Source organism: Phocoena phocoena, chromosome 3 (assembly GCF_963924675.1).
Source record: "Phocoena phocoena chromosome 3, mPhoPho1.1, whole genome shotgun sequence".
In the NCBI taxonomy this organism is placed as follows: Eukaryota; Metazoa; Chordata; class Mammalia; order Artiodactyla; family Phocoenidae; genus Phocoena; species Phocoena phocoena.
This window is the reverse complement of record NC_089221.1, coordinates 128177181-128197791: the sequence shown is the minus strand read 5'-3', so window position 1 is coordinate 128197791 and position 20611 is coordinate 128177181. Positions and strand designations below refer to the sequence as shown.

Genomic DNA, 20611 nt, shown 5'->3' with positions numbered 1-20611 from the left:
TTCCTCTTTATCATAAGAACTAAAGGAAGCCTTTGAGCCTTCTCAATGGGGAAGTGCATGACTGCACTAAGGGTTAGATGGCTCACGCGGGTAACAGGAGGAGAACAGATGTGGAGAGAGACTCAGACCCAGGCAGGGAAACCAGCCAAAAGGCTTACTGGGCAGCCAAGGAGGGATGGTGCTAGGCTAGGGGCTGGTGGCAAGTGAGAGCTAAAGTGAAATGGGCTGGGGCTTCCCTGGTGGCAGAGTGGTTAAGAATCCGCCTGCCAGTGCAGGGGACATGGGTTCGAGCCCTGGTCTGCGAAGATCCCACATCCCATGGAGCAACTAAGCCCGTGCGCCACAACTACTGAGCCTGTGCTCTGGAGCCCGCGAGCCACAACTACTGAGCCCGCGTGCCACAACTACGGAAGCCCATGCACGTAGAGCCCGTGCTCCGCAGCAAGAGGAGTCACCGCAGTGAGAAGCCCACGCACCGCAATGAAGAGTAGCCCCCCTCTCGCCACACCTAGAGAAAGCCTGCCTGCAGCAACGAAGACCCAACGCAGCCAAAAATAAATAAATAAAATAATTTTTTTTAAAAAAAGCGAAGTGGGCTGATTTAAGAGATAGGGAGGAGGAAATAATCACATTCTGGCCCTCATTAATTTTTTTAAAAACCCAGTGCTCCCAGGCTTCCATCCTCCCCAACATACCAACAGTTGGGCAGGTTGAGGGTTATGCTCCCTTGGATGTTAGCTCCAAATTGCAGGTACCCCAGACACGCCAGGCTGATGTAGAGGACAGTGATGATAGCCATTCCCACATAGAGGATGAGCGAGAACTTCCGAGGATCCTTCATTTTGTTTTCAAGGGGCAGAACCTAGGAGAGTAGTGAGAGAAGAGAAAGCATAGAATAAAGCAACATTGATGGCCAATGACAACAACAAAGTAATATTCTCAGAAAAAAGTAACTTCTCTATCCCCAAATTCCCCCAAAGCACATCTGTCCTTGACTAGACAGACAAATGCAAGCTGTTCCTCATTAGTTACGCTTGCCGAGCTGGAGGAGCTCTGGAGCCTGCTGTCTAAGCAGGAAGTCCCGGGAGGTAAGGGCGGGCAGGCCCGGAAGCCAGGACTCCTGGCACAGGCTGGCTCTTTGCCTCCGGCTACAAGATCCCTGTGGGCTGGGAGTGCTGTTTATTCCTCAAATGCAGGTGGCATGGCACCCAGCAGGCCCTCTCGCATCATGCCCACTCAGTGCAACAAGGAAGAGACACAGGTGGTGGCCCAAGCCAGCTGTACCTCACCTGAAATCACAGCTCTACTAACCTGTCCCAAGAATGCAAAATGCAGGTCAGGGAAAACTGCCACTCCACTTCCCAGAACCCGTTTCCTTACCTCAAAAGGGGTGGGCACTAGCAGTGACAAGTGAAATCTCCAAGTTAGAGAAACCGAGAGGACCCTGGAGATTGAGGCTCGTGGAGATGTATAACAAAACCCAGTTTCCAGACTCCTGTTTCAAACCACTGATCCTCACGGCCTTCTCCCTCATAGCAGAGGACTTTATTTATTTATTTTTATTATTAAATTTATTTATTTTATTTTTGCTTGCGTTGGGTCCTTGCTGCTGCACGCGGGCTCTCCCCAGCCAATGGCATGCGGGCCTCTCATTGAGGTGGCCTCCCCTGTTGTGGAGCACAGGCTCCAGGTGCATAGGCTGCAGTAGCTGTGGCATGCAGGCTCAGTAGCTGTGGCTCGCGGGCTCTAGAGCGCAGGCTCAGTAGCTGTGGTGCCCGGGCCTAGTTGCTCCACAGCATGTGGAATCCTCCCGAACCAGGGCTCAAACCTGTGTCCCCTGAATTGGTAGGCGGACTCCCAACCACTGCACCACCAGGGAAGCCCAGGACTTTCTTTAACATTAGCCAAAGCCAAGGAAAGGCGCCTTTTTTTTTTTTAACACTTAAAATTTTTATTATGAAAATTTTCTTTTAAAACATTATAGTTGACTTACAATGTTGTGTTTAATTTCTGCTGCATAGCAAAGTAACTCAGTCACACATATATATATTCTTTTTCATATTCTTCTCCATTATGATTTATCACAGGATATTGAATACAGTTCCCTGTGCTATACAGTAGGACCTTGTTGTTTATCCATCCTATATGTAATAGTTTGCATTTGCTAATCCCAAGCTCTCAATCCTTCCCTACCCCCGACCCCCTGGCAACCACAAGTCTGTTCTCTCTATTTGTGAGTCTGTTCTTGTTTTGTAGATATGTTTGTTTGGGTCGTATTTTAGATTCTACATATAAGTGATATCAGATGATACTTGTCTTTCTCTTTCTTACTTTATTTAGTATGATAATCTCTAGTTGCATCCACATTGCTGCAAATGGCATTATTTCATTCTTTTCAATGGCTGAGTAATATTCCATTGTGTGTGTGTGTGTGTGTGTGTGTGTGGACATCTTCTTTATCCATTCATCTGTCAGTGGACATTTAGGTTGCTTCCATGTCTTTCTTGGCTATTGTGAACAGTGCTGCTATGAACACAGGGGTGTTCAAATTATAGTTTTGTCTGGGTAGATGCCCAGGAATGGAATTGCTGGAATTGCTGGATGGCAACTCTATTTTTAGGTTTTTGTTTCAATAAATTTATTTTTATTTATTATTTATTTAGGCTGTGCTGGGTCTTCGTTGCGGCATGTGGGCTTCTCTAGGTGCGGCGCACCGGCTCTAGAGTGCGCAAGCTCAGTAGTTGCAGCGTGTGAGCTTAGTTGTGATATGTGGGATGTTAGTTCCCCGACCAGGGATCGAACCCGCATTGGGAGCGAGGAGTCTTAACCGCTGGACTACCAGGGAAGTCCCTATTTTTAGTTTTTTGAGAAACCTCCATACTGTTAGGAAAGGCCCTTAATGAAGGCTGGTTTGTATAGGGACAGGGAAAATAGCAAGTGTGACTGTGACAACCTTCATGATCTGCTGTCAACCGCCCCTGGCTGGTCTGACTCCCAAAATGTGACTCACGGCAACATCAAACTGCCCCCGCCCCACCCCACCCCACCCCCACCCGTCCCAACTGTCTTTGATCTTGTCGTTATGCTCATTTTCCTTGAGGGAAATGAGGCAGAGCAGGTCTGAGCCAGGCACACCCTGAGCCAGCTGCCGGCCTGGGGCTCTGGGGCGTATCACTGCTCTGTATCTCCAACTGGCCCTCAGCAACCCCACCCCCCACCCCGCCCCCCACCCCCCAGACCCCGCTGCCCGGCTCAAGGGGCTCAAGCTTCAGTTGATCCACATCCAATGAGAAACAGTTTCTAAGCTTTCCTTCGGTTTCTTTCTATGGAGAGTCTCAGGAGCCAGAGGGCAGGGTGCCCATCTCCTCCAGCCCAGCCAGCCCAGGTCAATGGTGCAGAAACAGAGAGAGCACGGGAAATCCCAGTGAGTCCACTGCTCTTACCCGTCATGCCCAACAGCCCTCAGATCCAAACTAACAGTCAAAACAGCAGTGTCTCTATTGTAAAAAGAGAAAACATGGACAAATCTTGAAGTAACAGATAATGAGGATTACAGAATCACTCTATCCAAGCCTCAGCTAATGAAATGAAACAAAGAACAATTTCTGCCCTGTGCTGTTAGGGGAAATTGACAAATGCAGTACAACATTCCTAAAGAAACCCGAGCATCTTTCCGCACTCACTCAGCCTCTTCTTTCCAGTCCCGAGTGCTCGGGACCTCTTTCTCCTGCTATAATACAGGCCCCTTCAGGCCTCTGCCCCAGCAGCAGGGAAACCATATATGTCTGTGAATCAAGATGAGACATTCTGGGGCTTCCCTGGTGGTGCAGGGGTTAAGAATCCGCCTGCCAATGCAGGGGACACGGGTTCGAGCCCAGGTCTGGGAAGATCCCAAATGCCACGGAACGACTGAGCCCGCGCTCTAGAGCCCGCAAGCCACAACTACTGAAGCCCACGCGCCTAGAGCCCATGTTCCACAACAAGAGAAGTCACCGCAGTGAGAAGCCAGCGCACGGCAATGAAGAGTAGCCCCCGCTTGCTGCAACTAGAGAAAGCCCGCGCGCAGCAACGAAGACCCAAAGCGAAGATAAAATAAATAAATAAATTTATTAAAAAAAAAAAAAAAAAGATGAGACATTCTTCTTGGGCAATGAGAAGCCCCAAGAGCAAGCACAGGGAAAGGTTCAAAACCTCAGGACAACCACGTACACACAATCCCCTGAAAAGTCTCCCCCATGTTGTTAGAGCCTCACGTTCCATGGACACCACCTGAGCAATTCCTCAAATTGTGACAAAAAATGTCCAGCTTCCAGGTTTTCTTAAAAGTGTATAAGGTGACAGGACAATCAAATGGGGACAAAAAGATATTCCATGAAAGAAGTGTCTTCCCATTTCCTAAGCCCTAGGCCAGCAGAGCTAATAACTTTCTTCAGAGAATACTGGACCTTTATTATGAAAAACACAAATAAAAACCAAAATAGGTACACCTGAGTGACAGATCCCTCCCTCTAGGAGAAGAATTTGGTGGAATCACAGCACCAACACGGGGAAGCTGAGCTAGGATTAAAGGCTACTCATTTATACAAGGAAAATACAGCTCAACAGTGTTCCAGGGCAGAGAATTAGTTCATATGTTTATTGATTTAACAATAAAATCAATAGTATTATTAATGAAAATAAAAAGTACTTATGCTCACCGTATGTCAGAGACCGTACAAAGCACTTTACACATATCTCATTTAATCCTAACAACTACTAAACATTAAGCCCACTTTTCAGAAGCAAACAATGAAGGCTCTGAGCAGGCGAGTCCTTGCACAAGGTCACACAGCTACTCTCTGGCAGAGCCAGGACCACCCCAAGTCAGTCTGAATCTAGACCCTGTGTTCAGAATTGCCCGGCACTTCTGCTTACTGCACACACAGGAGATGAGTGTGTAACAGAGAGGGCTTGAAGGGAAACATTCTCAAATTACATACAACTTACTTCCAAAACCTGGAGCTGGGAAACTTCAGTGGAGTCTTTGAAATGCTATTCATTAACTGGCCAATAAGACTCAGAAGATAATTTCTAATAGCATTTCCTCAGCATTCCTTAAAGCAGACCTCAAGGACACTGAGGGCACCAGAGAATCACAGTGCAACTCTTACCATCCCGATGCCTTCAAATGCAAAAATGGCTGTGCCAAAGAAAAGAGGGTAGGTCTGCCAGGATGCCACCAAGGGGAGGAATCTGGGGTCTGGGATATCCTGAAAGAGAGAAAATAAAACAGATCAAAGGCTATATAGAGATTCATGATTTCAACCCCAGCATCAGACAGGTCAAACCTTTCCTAAGTCTGGGACAGGTGATTTGGGGTCATTTATAGCCTTTCTTTTTTTTTTTTCCATCGCTGAGAAAACCCTACTTGCTTTGGGGAAAGACTAGCCCAAAGTACCATTAAAAACTCAAATGTTGGGACTTCCCTGGTGGTGCAGTGGTTAAGAGTCCACCTGCCAACGCAGCGGACGTGGGTTCAATCCCTGGTCTGGGAAGATCTCACATGCCACGAGCCACTAAGCCTGTGCCCCACAACTACTGAGCCTGCGCTCTAGAGCCCGCAAGCCACAACTACTGAAGCCCGTGCACCTACAGCCCCTGCTCCACAGCAAGAAAAGCCACTGCAATGAGAAGCCCGCGCAGCACAACGAAGAGTAGCCCTCGCTCGCCGCAACTAGAGAAAGCCCACACAGCAACAAAGACCCAATGCAGCCAAAACTAAAAAAATAAATTTATTATTAAAAAAACCCTTAAATGTTAGAGACTGCATAAAAAGAATCATGTTCTTTCACTAGGTAATCCCATCCCCAGAAATATAATCTAAGTAGAAAAAAAATGATGAAAATATGAAAAAAGTTGAGCAAGGCTTTTTAACAGTAAGTGATAACAACCTAAATGCTCCCAAACATCTGAACAGATAGTTTACTGCACATCCAATACACCACAGAATATTATGCGCTATTTAAAAAGTAAAGAGTGGGATAACTAAGTAGTACATGAAAACTGCTTATAAAATAGTAATGAGAAAAATATTTTTAAAATTTATATATTCACCATGATACAACTACATAAACACTCCACACAGATAAAGCTGGAGGGAAAGGTGGTAGATTTTTAGATAAGCACTTTCTCTACTTCCCTTTCTCTCTTTTTTCAAAAATTCTGTAAATCAACACTTGGAAAATATTTTTGATAGGCACATGACAGGAGTATTGGCACATATGGGAAAAAAATAGCAAAAACAGCATTTTAAAAAGAAGGCATATAAAAACCAAGGCACTTGATAACTGCAGGTACAATGTAAATATGTACCCACCTGGCTGACTAATGGGCAAGAGTCCCCAGTGATGGACAGTATCGAAGGAGCAGGACTCAGAGGCGACAGAAGCTGCCATCCGTTCAGAATCTGGCCTTTAGATTTAAAAATGACTTTAAAACTGCCTTTTACAATCTTTTAAAACTGATTTCCCTAAAGAGGTCTCTAGAGAGATATGGGGAATGTTCTAACAGTGTGATGGAATAATATCAGAGAGCAAAAAAGAGATCTACTATTCCTCTCTGTAACAGGCTTCTCTTTGAAAGATTTCAAAGCAATTATATTATAGTCTTCCTAAGACAAAAAGGATTTTTTAAATGCTTTCTTTTTTTTTTTTTTTTTTTTTTTTTCTGAGCCCCTGCTAAGAAATCAGTTAGATCTCTCATAAGAAGCACTTCAGGGACTTCCCTGGTGATGCAGTGGTTAAGAATCCGCCTGCCAGGGGACACAGGTTCAATCCCTGGTCCAGGAAGATCCCACATGCCGCGGAGCAACTAAGCCCGTGTGCCACACCTACTGAGCCTGTGCTCTAGAGCCTGCGCTCCACAACTACTGAAGCCTGCCTGCCGTAGAGCCCATGTGCCACAACTACTGAAGCCTGCATGCTCTAGGGCCTGCGTGCCACAACAACTTAGCCTGCATGCTGCAACTACTGAAGCCCATGTGCCTACAGCCTGTGCTCCACAACAAGAGAAGCCACCGCAATGAGAAGCCCGCACACCGCAAAGAAGAGTAGCCCCTGCTTGCCACAACTAGAGAAAGCCTGCACGCAGCAATGAAGACCCAACGCAGCCAAAAAATAAAAAAGAAGCACTTCAGTTCCTAGAATGAAGACAAGACTCGTAAATATTTTTGTTTTTTGATGAAATATGAGGGTGAGATCACCCCGTAATTATCCCTGAGTCACAGTGTAACTAAAGTTCCTGAAAACAGGAGGTTAGTGGATCTGTTGGTTAATGGATGACTACTGCCCAGAGTGATATATCAGATCGGGCTGAGATATCAGAGAGGGAATTTCAAAATACATGTCTGAGGATACCGGTGTGAATGAGACCAGCAGAAGGAATTTATAATTCTACATACATAATGACTGCTACTGCCTTACACCCCAACGAATTAAACTTGGGGAAAAACTTTCATTTACAAAGAAATGTACAAATTAAAATCGGCTCACTTGCAACATATTATCTCCTCATTTGTACCACATTATCATATAATTGTAACAGCTTTTTGAAAAAATGCTGTTAAATGTACACAAGGATTGTCAGATGTACTCCAATTTTGGAAACGTTATTAACCGTGAAAAAATACATCTCAGAATCAAGGATATCCCTGGCAGCGCAGTGGTTAGGACTCCGAGCTCTCACTGCCATGGCCCGGGTTCAGTCCCTGGTCAGGGGACCTAAGATCCCACAAGCTGTGCGATGTGGCCAAAAAAAAAAGAATTAAGGATATGCAGTGATAACACATTTATTGGATTTATTGGGAGCCCTTCTGGGCAAGGCACTCTGCTCAGAACTGTGCCATTTGTCATGCACGTGATGAAGACAGCTGCTCGGGTGGAAGGCATCAGGCGACTTCCTACAATGGCATGAGCCTGAGGCTCAGTCATGTACAGGCTCGGGTTTAGGTGAAAATTCAGGAACTTTGGACAGCAGGAGGAAATATCAAGGTAAAGGGGGTAAAAGGCCAAGATGGGACAGAACTAACAGCAACAATGAAAACAACCCAGAGGGACATCTTTAGCTGTGTACCACATCAAAATGAAGCTCCTGAACACACAGCCAGACCCGGGCAGATAGCACCACCAGATCACAACCAACCTCCTGGCTGAGCCCAGAGACAGGCTCAGAATCGCTCTCGCGAAGTCAGCAGGGCTGCCTCATCCAAAAGCGCAGGTTGTACGAGGCACAGGCAATGCCCTGGATGGACTTTCAGGGGGGACTGAGATGCTATGGAACCCATATTCCCATCCCAGCCCTTTGATCACAGCAACGACCACAGTCCAACAACCTGCAGTGGTTTGAAATTAAATGCGGTGTCTACGTGAGCTGGCATCACCCGTTTTTGTCTTTAACGTTCACCACAGTGTGTCCTAGGCACTGACTGAGATCTCTAATTACAAAGTTAAATCATACATTTATTTACCCTTGCTTGTTTTAACTTAATTGGCCAGATAGGGAAAGAAACTCTCGGGAAATTGTCATTCATGTGTTCACAGGTCCTCTTTCCAGTCCCATAAAAAAATGGGACATGGACAGCTGTCTATTTTATGCGTTAGAAAATAGTTCTGCTTAGATCCTTGGCTAGTTTGATTTGGTATTCTTGCACCTTGACTGCTAGTAAGAATATTGCAAGGCTTTTTATAAAGGATATCACTTACATTACTAGAACCATAAAAGATACTAAAATAAAGCTATAAACAAAATTATGAATAAAATGTATATAATGAAGACATATACTTACATGATTATTATATGTAAATTATATACTTTAAATCTTTTGGTATTGTTTTTGCAATATGTTTTGTTTTGTTTGTTTGTCTTTAGCTATTTATGATGTTTGAAATGGTAAAAAGTACCCAGAATAAAAATTTGTATTCAAAAAAAAAAAAAGAAAATAGTTCTGCAGGAGAAGAGTCAATATCTGCCATCCACCTGACTTACTGGGAGAAGGAAATACCGGTAAATGCTCACTGACTACACTGTTAGTCTAAACTCATTATGTCATTTCCTCAGTACAGGAAGTCCTTGTATTTTATGACCCACTGTTTTCCTAGAAACCTCATCAGGGGGTAACCGGGTCACTGTTAAGCAGACTGTGAGATGAGGTAATGTTCACCTGTCAGACTGAACCAGGTTTAAACGACTGACACAGTGTGGCTAGAAGGGGCTGCTTACAAACTGTGGAAGGGAGTCAATGTGCAATTGGTAAATAGCTTTTGGAAAAAGCAACTTGGCAATGTAAAAAATTCTACAGTGCACACTGTCTAGCAATTGCGTCTCTAAGCACCTCTAGATGCTCATCTTGGAGAAGTATTTATACATGTCCGCAAAAAGGAAGGCGTACGAATATTCACTGCCATAATACTAAATGACACTACAGATGATACATGACTTGACAGGCTACGAAACTACAGCACGTCTATTCTCTGAGATACTATTTAGCAATTAAAAAGAATGAGATAAAACCAGGTGTATCAGCATGGAAGGCTTTCTGAGATATTGTCAAAGAAAAAAAGCAAGGCAGATGAATACTACATGTAATAATTTTTTAAATTATGTTTAAAAAATGCACAAAACCAATTTTTGCTTTATATATTTCTCTACATAGGAATACAGTGTGTAAATGCATTCGCAGGACCTAGAAACACACACAGTGGGTCCCAGAGTGGAGGAGACTCAGGGTGGAGATGGAGTGTTCAAAAGGTATTTGTGTTGTCTGTATTTTCATAAGTATGTATTGATGAGTTATTTGGGGAATTAAATTTACATACCTTTTTTTAAAGTTATTCTTTTATTCACATGCTTTCATTTTCTTCCTTTTCTCAAGTCTTGGCAAATGTCTATAATCGACCAGTGTTTAAGGGCACATTTTCCTCAGCCTGATCTTCTACCCATCTATAGATAGATGTCCTCTCCTGCACCTCCCCACAGACGTGCCCACATGGGCTATGTGAGGTGGAATAATCACCGGATTTACAGTTCTGACAAATAAATATAAAACTGGAGTGGTAAGGAAATAAATATTCCTTATTACAATATGTTATATAATAAGATGATTCTTATATTATTTAATATAAGAATATAAATGTTATAAGTTAATATAAGAATCATCTTAATATTTTTCTCTATTTTCCAATCTTATACAATGATCATGTCTTAATTATCTAACTGGGAAAAAGTCTAAACCAGTGATCTCAGTGGGGATGATTTTGTCCCCCCCCCCGGGGACATTTGGCAACGTCTGGAGACACTTTTGGTTGTCGTAACTTGGGGAGCGGTTGCTACTGGCACCTAGTGGGTAGAGACCAGGATGCTGCTAAACATCCCGCGATGCACAGAACAGCCCCACAACAAAGGGTTATCCAGCCCAAACGTCAACAGTGCCCACGCTGAGAAGCCCTAACCTAAGTACACTGCTCATAAGTAACAAACCCCTATTTATGTTCCACTTACTCACTTTCTTTGTTTCTCTGATTATTTAATAGGTGGAGCGGGGAGCCTGGGGTCATACCTGAACAATGAACTGGTAGAGCATAACCAGGCTGACCACCATGGTGATGTTGGCCAACAGGGAGAAGATGGACAGGACTCGGAGGTTTCTGACGAACACCAGAAGCACCAGGAAGGGCAGGAAGGCGAGCATGTAGAGTCTCGAGTCCATGGTGGGCGTCAGGATCACCGTCTCGTTGTTGTGGCAGTTGGTGGTGGTCCCATTGGCTGCTTCTATCACCTAGAACGAGGGGAAGAAAAGCTGCAGGGAAAGCCTCTCAAATGACAAAGGCCAGTGGCCCTCCCACCAGAAGGGATTCTTGGCTAAAGGCTCAGCATGTGAAGAAGGCCACATAGAAAGTTAGTGGTCGATGAACTGTCTTTGGAGATCTTCGTAATTGTTAGCCACCTGAATGTCTGAGCTGGATTTGATCACATCTTACCTAAAGACAGGAGGACAGCAAGACATCTTGAGGTTTCTCGACGCCCTGGGTCTCTCTAAAGTATTTTTTTTCTTTTAATTTTCATTTATTTATTTATTTTTTGCCACGCCATGCAGCATGCAGGATCTTAGTTCCCTGAGCAGGGATCGAACCTGTGCCCCCTGCAGTGGAACTGCTGAGTCTTAACTACTGGACCACGGGGGAAGTCCCACGCCCTGGGTCTTTAGATAAAATCAAACGACACTGACACTGTTCTACGTAAAGTGTTAAGATCTCAATTCTTGTGTTGAACAAAACTGGCTTGGAAGAGATCCTAAACAGGAAGTCCACTCATCTCTTGCCAGTCTCTCTTTTTACCAGGGCCTACCTGTTTGAAGTTGTCAGCCAGAAAGACAAAATAGACACAGCAGAATCCCAGCTGCGTGACGATTAGGAAGAAGTCCACAGTGTGCCTGCAGGTGGGGAAGGAAGGAGGACAAAGATCGTAATGATAGCAAGCAAGACTGCCAGAGAGACAGGTGTTTGAACAGCGCTTATTCCCAAGTCATCACAGACCCTTCCCATCAGGTGACAAGGATGAGTGTGCCCAGGAAAGAGGAGAAAATGTGCCACGTGCCACTGGTCTAGAGCCTTAGAGGAAGGTGAAGGAGGTGCTATCTGTGTGGTTCCCGAGGTCCCCTTCCTGGCTTCGTGTCAGCAATGCTGCACGCGGTCAGGCAGACTCGAGACAGTCCTGAGACTGCACTGGCCGGTGCGGAGCACATACACCAGGACCACTACCCAGCCCCTTGGCTACCCGCTTCCCATAGCCCACCTATCCCCTCTCACACTGTTTGTCCTAAAGCTACAGGGAACCCTCAGCATAAAAGCCCAAGAAGTGGACCCCTTCACAGACCTCTTTCTATAACTTGGATCTAAGAACCAACTGACTCTCACATAAGGACACAGAAATTGATGTACCAAAACAGGCTGCTGGTTGAAGCACTGTTACAACAGCTGGTAACAACCTAAGGGGTCACCAAAAGGAAAATGATTAAGTTATAGGCCATTATGAGATGAAACAGAATACAGCAGATAAAAAGAATATGTTAAATCTGCGTGTGCTGATAAAGAAATGTCTAAGACCAAACAAGTTTCCAGTCAGTATGCATAGTATGGTAATTAGTGTAAAAAATGTTAAGAATGTGTGTATGTTTATATATATTCAGAAAATTCCAAAAGAAAACCCATGCAACTGTGACCGGGATATACTTTTACTCTTCACTTTATGTTCTCCTATCTTGTTCCAAAAAAAAAAATTTTTTTTTTAACCACAAGCACACATTAATTTTATTAAAGGAAGGCAGGGAGGGAGGGAGTAAGGAAGGAGGGGGAAGGTATGGGGCTAGAGGGAAAGAGAGGAGGAGGAGAGAGGAAAAAAGAGATGAAGAAAGGAAGAGGAGAGAAGAAGAGAGGTCAAGAAAGAATCAACTAACAACCAACCAACCAACAGTGGTCACTTGGCAATCTGGCTTCTCCCAGGCACAGAAAACGACTTTGCTGAAAGAATTACATAATCCTGCATCACAGGAAGAAGCTGACTATGTGTGAAGGTAAAAGTCTCCCTATGATCACAACAAGGAGTTTTTCTGGAGAACATAACTTTAATGTGATTCAACTTTTTTTTAAAAAAAAGGATTCAGCCCTCGATGTTATCAATTTTCTACATCTACATGTACCGTTTCCTCAAATAGGAAACAAACAGTAGAATATTTCTCTCCAGGCATCTGAAAAGTTACCATAAGGAGAAACTTCCAAACACCTCCCAACCCAGCTCCTGAAACGTCTCTTTCCCTAACAAACCCATTTGTTCTGGTTCACCTCACCTCCTCCTTGAAGCCTTCCTTCTCCTGCCCAGTACCCTGCCCTGAAAGCTCCTATCAGGTGCGCTTCTCATCTGCCACGGCGGACAAGAGCGTCTTTAGGGCTCCTCCCTCTCAGGGCTCCTGCGGTGTATTTCTAGCTCATGACTCTCTCTACTGGTATATCCTTTTCCTGATCTCTTGTTCTCAAGATTCCCATGCATCTTTCTCTGTCTATTGGAGTGCCAGGACTACATAATATCCCTCAGGGAAACCCCCCTCCCTATACCTAAAATTGTTTTGTACCACTTATAAGAGTGTGCTTAAATATATCTGTTAACCAAACAAGGGGATGAAATATAATCACTGGTCACAGGCTGTTAAAGCTGGGAGAGCCCTTCAGTATCTTTCAGGGCAGGACCCAAGTTTTACCAATGAGGAAACTGAGGCCCACGGAAAGGAGAGGTCACACAGCCCAGGGTCACACAAATGACCACTGGCAGAGCTAAGCTAGAACTCAAGTCCACAGACCCAAGCAATGCTCTTCTCACGAGCTGCACTGTCTCCCACGCCTAACCTCCCTATCCGAAGGTCTCCACACCCGGCGGCCACAGCCGCAAAGAAAAAGGAAACCCATTACCTTCCCCAGTGGGCGTTGTTCCGGAGCCAGGAGATGGGGGTGGCTTCCAGGCCATACATCACCGTATCCCCATAGTCCACAAAGGGCTTGTTCAGTCTGGGAGGAGGGGAGGGAGAGGAAGGGCAGAGTGCAGGGGTCAGACAACGACAACAACAGAACAAACACAGCTCACGGGAGACCTGGGTCGGTTCCGCATCAGCCACCCTAGACATACCGCTGAGTCCTGGGTCTGATGCTTTCAAGGAGCAGAAGTTTTAGGTCAATGGGACGATTACTTCCCTTATAATTAACAACCATCTGGTAAAACCTTTTCAATGGGGTAAATATTACAAAGCACGTAAAACCAGAATGTGGTCTCTGTCCACTGGATACAAGTAAGTGCGACAGATGACAGCAAGCTAAAAAGGAACACAAAAATCGCCAGGGAAAGGCAGTGCTGCGATGACTAGCAGCCACCTTCAGCCGGCACAGAGTCCAGAGTGATCTGTGTTAAGTGCTCACTTTCAGTGTTGGCAACGGAACCCCAAAGGACAATCTGTCACTTGAGAAGTGGCTCGGAGGGCTCTCACCTGCGGCAGAAGTGGTGAGCGCACTTCACCAGGATACCCATGCAGTGCACAGCCACGAGGCCTATCACCAGCAGGCTGAGGGGACCCATCTGCAGACAGGCGTTGTGGGTAAGAGGGGGAGAGACAAGCAGACAGAATTAGAACTGGATTTGCAAATGATCAAAACTTTACTAGGGAACCTTCCAATGACAGAACTTCCGGCAGAGCTTTCGAGAGACAAACGTGCTCACAGAGGTGAGCTGAGTAGGACGGGCATCATCTGAACCTCAGCAGGCCTTCTAGAGAATTAACCTCCCGGAGGAGAATGACACAAGATAAGGCTATTCCGAGACTGTTGCCGATCGGCAGAATAGAAGGCTCCTGGGACTGTCTGGGAAGAAGAGACAGGCTAAGGGGTGGTGGAAGGGGGAGAGTTCTCTCCAGAGCAATGCCACAACACCGTCCTTAGCGGAGGACAATCCCCGTCTCTAAGCTTCTCCAACTTTAAAAGAAACCAGAATGGCTTTGGATAGGCAGCCTATAGGGGGAGAATCATGAAAGGAAAAAAATACGATTCTCAGAGTTGGCCATCTAAGGGTAGGGCATGGAAGGACTGTGTAGAAAATGGACAGACTTCTACTACTAACTCATTAATTAATATTATTGATAGAAACTTCCAGAAACTTTTCAAGTACCTCCTCCTCGCCTCAAAGTAAGCTCCATGAGGAAAGGAATCATCGTCTGTTTTTATTCACTGATAATATTCTAAGAGTCTAGAACAGTGCCTGGCACACAGAAGATCCTCAATAAATATCTTTAGATGATATGTATATGTATAACTGATTCACTCTGTTATAAAGCAGAAACTAACACACCATTGTAAAGCAATTATACTCCAATAAAGATGTAAAAAAATATATATATATCTTTAGATGAATGAACACCTGAACTTTGCTTTCTCTCAACTGAATTTGAAAAAGAAAAGCTTCCCATTTTAAAATGTTTTCCATGAAGTAAATTAAAATAAAACCACTGTCTCCTAAAATGTGTCACAATACTTCCTTGCACCGACACAGACCCTTACCAAGATGCCTGCATTTTTCACGGCCAGAGGCAGCCCCAGGAGTCCTGTGCCAATGTTGCTTTTTAATAGGTGGATCAGGGTCTGGAACCATCTGAAGTGGGAAGAAGGCAGACAAGGGCATGTTAACAATAATGAGAGCTAGCATTTACTGAGCACTTAGCACTGTGCTAAGTGCCTTCACGAGTTATCTCATTCAATTTCCAGAACAACTCTATGAGATAGGTATTAACTTCACCTTATGCATGAGGGAGCAACTTGCTCAAGGCCACGTACCTTGAGTGTGAGCCTAGATTCAAACCCAGGCTGTCTAGCCCCTGAGCCCACTCTCTTAGTCACTGGGCTATAAACTCTGTTCCCTGAAGCATCTGAAAAGTCCACCTCTCTTGGAGATTAGATCAGAGGGACAGTGGGGGTCTGCAGTCCCTGGTGTACTTTTTATTAAAAAAAAAAAAGTCAAATGCCTAAGATTGGAGAAGCCCTCTTCACACAGTCACCTAGTTTATCCTTCTGCCTTGAGGACACAGTTTTCCCTCATCTGTTGTACAGACTGTGCACCTGAAGCTGCAACTGTAAAGTCTCTCAAGTGTCCTCATTATTTTTTCACTCAACAAATACCATCTATAATGTGTAAAACATTGTGTTAATGCAATGGTGGAAATCAGCATGAACCAGATACGGACCTCAGTCTCTAGAAACTAATAAAAGTCTCCAAGGAGATAAAGCAGACACGTTAACAACCACCCAAGGTAGAAAGATCCCTGTCCTAGGAAGAGTCCAGGAACAGTGCCCAGGGAGGGGCAGGGAGGTGAGGGCTTGTAGCGTGCAGAGACCTGGGCTGAGCCCAGCTGGGCCCTACGTAGGGCTCTGTGTGTGTGCCAACAGGGAAGAAGAGCCTGGGAACACTCGCCCAGACACAGGCGTGAGCACCAACACAGAGGAGTGCGTCAACTCTGCGGCCGCTCAGGTTGGGTGAGGGTGGGCATTCCATACAGAATGGGAGCTCCTCAAAGGACTTACGTCAGTGGCCTCATCTTTAGCATTTTCCATCCTCTGTTACTCCAGCAGGATACGGAAAAGATCAAACATGGTACCACAGACTTAATCAGGAATTGGCCCCTGGCACTGTCTGGAAATTCTTCTGTGCAAATAACCTAAATACGTCATAAATGATGCTTCCACATATTTCTTCTAATCTGCAATTCAGTAGAAACTGAAAGCAAGTCATGTGTTAACTTGTAAAGACCGTAATAAATAAGACCCATCTACACTCTCTGGAAAGGAATTTTACTTTCGGTAACCTTTCTCCCTCTATCTCCAGGAAGAAAATCTCTTGACCTTCCTACCGTCTCCCAAGCTTCTCAGGCAAGATGAAGAAAACTGCTTCAAGTCTGAATGAGAACAGGCAAGCGCTCTCCTGGATTAAACTAAAGGACAGTAAGGGTCCAGGGGTGACTCATTCATTATCAGTGGCCAGTGACCAGGAGATTAAGTGCAGGGTGATGGACTAAGCAAATTTCTCTCTTGGCAAATGTTTAATCCACTTAAGGGCAAAGATAAGCACCGTATCAAAACCACCTGCCTACCAGAGGCCTCCCCAAAATGCCTCTGAGCTGGGTTTCATGGGAGACCAGGTCCCTCCAGCCCTGGCTCTGCCATTAACTCCATACGGCAATTCCCTTCCCTTCTCCGGTCCTGTTCTCTCATCTGTAGAGTGAGGGCACTGGACCAGAACAGCATACCTCAGCTGTGAAACAGCAGGATTCCAGGCAATTGACCAAAATCATGCTTTTTAATCAATGGCCATGAGCTGGGATTACCCATATGACCTATCATGAAATCAACTCCATGGACTGCAGAGTCTTAACCGCGGGGGGTGGGAGGGAGAAAGAAGCCTCACAAATCTCTGTCATCTCTTTACGCTCCAAATCTGTTCTTGTATACTTGTTTGGTCTTAGGTCCCCTTTATACACTTACGAATTATTGAGGATCCCAAACAGTTTTTGCTTATATGGATTATGTCTGCTGACATATATTATATTGTAAATTAAACCAAGAAATTTAAAAACATTTATTAATTTGAAATAACAATAAACCTATTACATGTTAATATAAATAACCAATTTTTAACAAAAAGTAACTCTATTTTCCAAAAAGTATAATGTGAGAAGAAGGACACTGTTTTACTTCTTTGCAAATCGCTTTAATGTCTTGTTTGACAGCTGGACTACCTACTTCTGCATTCAAGCTGTTGTGATATGTTGTTTTGGTGGAAGTACCTGAAGAAAATCTGTCCTCACACAGACATGTAGTTAGTATGTATCTTAATAGCCTCTTCTGACAATTGTGATAATTTTTCTTTGATACTACACCAAAACTCGACACATGGAGTTTCTTAGAAGTTAGTTGTAATGTGGAATCTGACCTTTTCATCCTCTCTTACATGAAAACGCACTGGTAATCTTGCTCCTTGGATGGATCTTTTACCCACGCACAATTTCCTAACATCGCCCTTTGGTCATCTGGGAAGATACTGATTCCCTGAGCTATGTGGATCTTCCAAATGCTGGCACATTTCATTATACGATATCAAAAAAAATCACATTCATTAATATCATTCCTAATCTTATCAGAAAAGTCTTTGAGTAGAGGGAAGCTGTCAAGGTCACAGTGCTGGATACGAGTTTTTTTTTTTCTGATTTTGCTCGAAAGCTCAAATTTCATTGTGGGCAACAAATACTACTGATTGTTTTTCTTGAGGTGACGGTCTCATTACTGCCATTTTCAAGAAAATGTCTGCCAAGTACTCAGGTCTGAATGACCTATACTTTGTTAGTTGTTCAGTAGAACTATTGCATGTGTACTTTCCATTTTGTCACACAGAATATTAAAAGACCTGTACCGAAGGGTCAAGATTTAACAAAATTAGTAATTTGACTGCTTCATCAAGGACGTGCTTAAGTGAAACCGGCTTATTCTCTGTATACGTATATGTGTGACAGTGAGAAATACGATGACAAGCAAAATTTGGTACCACCACCTTGATTTCCACTAAGGCGCCAGCAATTTTACCCATCATTTCTTCTGAACTATGAGTGCACATGTCAACACAGTGAAAAAACAAATCACATCTTAGTATTATTATGAAAACAGTTTTGACTTCGTGGCTTCTTAAAATGGTCTTGGGAGCCCTAAAGGGTCTGAAGACCATACTTTGCAAGTGGCTGCTCCAGATAACCTACAGAAGACCAGTTTCAGTCAACTGGTTTCTCAGCCTGCCAGCCTGGAGAAAAAGTATCAAAGCCTGATCAAGAGCAGTATAATGTAGCTCAATAGGGCAACAAGAAAACTTTGCCCAAAAGAGTAAAAAATGAGGCTGTCATCAAAGCAGTCGACAGCTTGATAACATTCAAGTGTTAGGAAATACCCTCACCAAACACATCACCATGGAAGCATCTGGGGTTCCTATTTGCACCCCTGATTAGGGATTTTTACTGAGCCCTAAACCCTTAGAAGAGCCTGGTGTGTGCATGCTTTTTGTACGTGGAACGAAGTACATATACTTTGCTTCTTGTACTTCGTTCCATGTACTTTTTCCATATTCCCTGGCGGTCCAGTGGTTAGGATGCCACGCTTTCACTGCCAGAGCCCGGATTCAATCCCTAGCTGGGGAACTAAGATCCCGCAAGCCTCGCGGCCAAAAAAAATAATGACAAAAAAAGAAAAGAAAAAATAAATATGAAAATCTAGACCCCATACGGCAAGCACTGCATAGACAAGCTGATGCCTGAGAACAAGGAGCAAAAACTAGAAAGGAAACTAGAGAGAGAGAAGCTTGGAAGGAGTATTTCACAGTAACAAGAGTGACTTCGGAAGGGAAGCTATCAAATGTCATTGGCTGCATCTGACACTCCTTCCACCTGGGGGAAGCCAATTAGGTAGGTAAGGTTAGGGAAAAAAGAGGAAAGACAGTCCTCACTGCTGCCAGTTGTGGTCTAAGCAGTATTTTCCATCAGCTAACACTGCAAGCAAATGGGGGAATCTAAAATAGCATGCCACAGGAGAAAGAAGTTATGGAGACTGAATCTTTATGAGCAGAAAACCAGCTAGAGGTGGAGAGGGGCTTATAACGTGGGCCAACCATCTCCTCTAGTTCTGAGTTCACTAGGGAAAATGCTCTGCACTAGGAGAGACTGCAGCTAGGCGGAGCTTCACCAGTAATGAACTCCAAGAGAAGCTTCCATGGTCTCCTTGGGCAGTCACAGGGGGACAGTGTGAGTCAAGAACGTAATGGATCCCTCAGTTAAGTCACACCCAACCCGCAAGGGAACACAGAGCAGGTGATGGCAAAGCTTGAGGAATAAAGAGAAGGGCTGCAAAAGATGGAATGCTGGGGTCCAGAGAAAATGTCAGGGCTCTGCTGACTTTCAGAACTGAGCCAGACAACTCAGTGGAGTAGAAAACCCTCCTCTGAATCTTTTCATTTGAACAGTGAGTCGGTATAGCTTCACGGGGTAAGGGGGTCCTCAATTTGATCTTACATTTGGAAAAACTGAGGCCCATAGAGGGCCAAACTCACCCAGAGACTTGGAATTCAGTTTCCAGGGGTAAGACTTAAGCCCTCCCAAGGGCATGCAAAGCAGATCACCTTTAACAAGCCCTTGAATGTTTTAAGGGCAGGAGAAGTTATTCCTCCCTCTTCCTACTTCTTCCGCCAAATGTCCCAGTTGATTGGTGATGGGGACGGAAGTCTGGGGGAGACTTTGCAAAGGAGGCTTCCAATTGGACTTGGAGGCATTTAAGGTTCTAGCACAGACGACTCATGGCTCTAAATTAAGAGAATGTTCTCTCTAGAAGTTTTTCTGATGTTCAGGCTCTTACTCGGCACCAGCCTTCTGGGACCACACAGGTGAAATGAACAAAGAATAAGAAACAGACTAGAGAGTGGCAGACAAGAAGCGCAAATCTCAGCACCATTACTCACTCAATCTCTTTACCTCTTACTTTCACCTGTAAAGTAGGGAATTGATAAAAATAGGGGAGCAAAAATAACTCTAATGGAGATTACGTTACTAATACAGAATTTAGGAATACGAGCCCCACCCAGGAGGGTAGACAGGAACAGCTACTTACGTTGTGCTGTTGCTTTCCCCGAACCGCTGGTAGGATCCCGGGGAAGAGAAGTTGTTCAGGCCTTCGGATGGACTCTCCTCCGGGCTCACGTCGGTGGAGCTGTAGTCACGGTAGTCCTCGTTCCGAAGTCTCTGCGTGGACATGGTAACTGGGGGGACAGGGGCAGTGCTAAGACCTCCAGTGGCTGGGGCCTTTAGCTCCAAGCCTGGAGTCGGCTCTGGGGCAGAAGCAGCCATTGCCACAGTAGCTCAGTGACAGCTGCACTATGGATTAAGTACAATGAGGTTGCCTGATATCAAGAGAAATGAAAAAGGTACAAAGTACACATGGGCAGGCTGAGCTCTCTTGGCTTCTCC

General features: G+C 44.7%; 1 protein-coding gene across 1 annotated transcript in view; it reads right to left on the bottom strand.

The window, feature by feature from the left end:
• Positions 1 to 20398, bottom strand: part of SLC36A1 (solute carrier family 36 member 1) — a 40684-nt gene extending 20286 nt beyond the window's left edge. The window contains exons 1-8 of the mRNA XM_065875601.1: positions 20256 to 20398; positions 15126 to 15216; positions 14063 to 14151; positions 13494 to 13589; positions 11380 to 11464; positions 10592 to 10810; positions 5151 to 5249; positions 696 to 862 (exon numbers count right to left, since the gene is read on the bottom strand). Of these exons, the coding sequence (XP_065731673.1) occupies positions 696 to 862; positions 5151 to 5249; positions 10592 to 10810; positions 11380 to 11464; positions 13494 to 13589; positions 14063 to 14151; positions 15126 to 15216; positions 20256 to 20398 (989 nt within the window). The remainder of the gene's footprint in view (positions 1 to 695; positions 863 to 5150; positions 5250 to 10591; positions 10811 to 11379; positions 11465 to 13493; positions 13590 to 14062; positions 14152 to 15125; positions 15217 to 20255) is intronic.
• Positions 20399 to 20611: the final 213 nt, after the last annotated feature.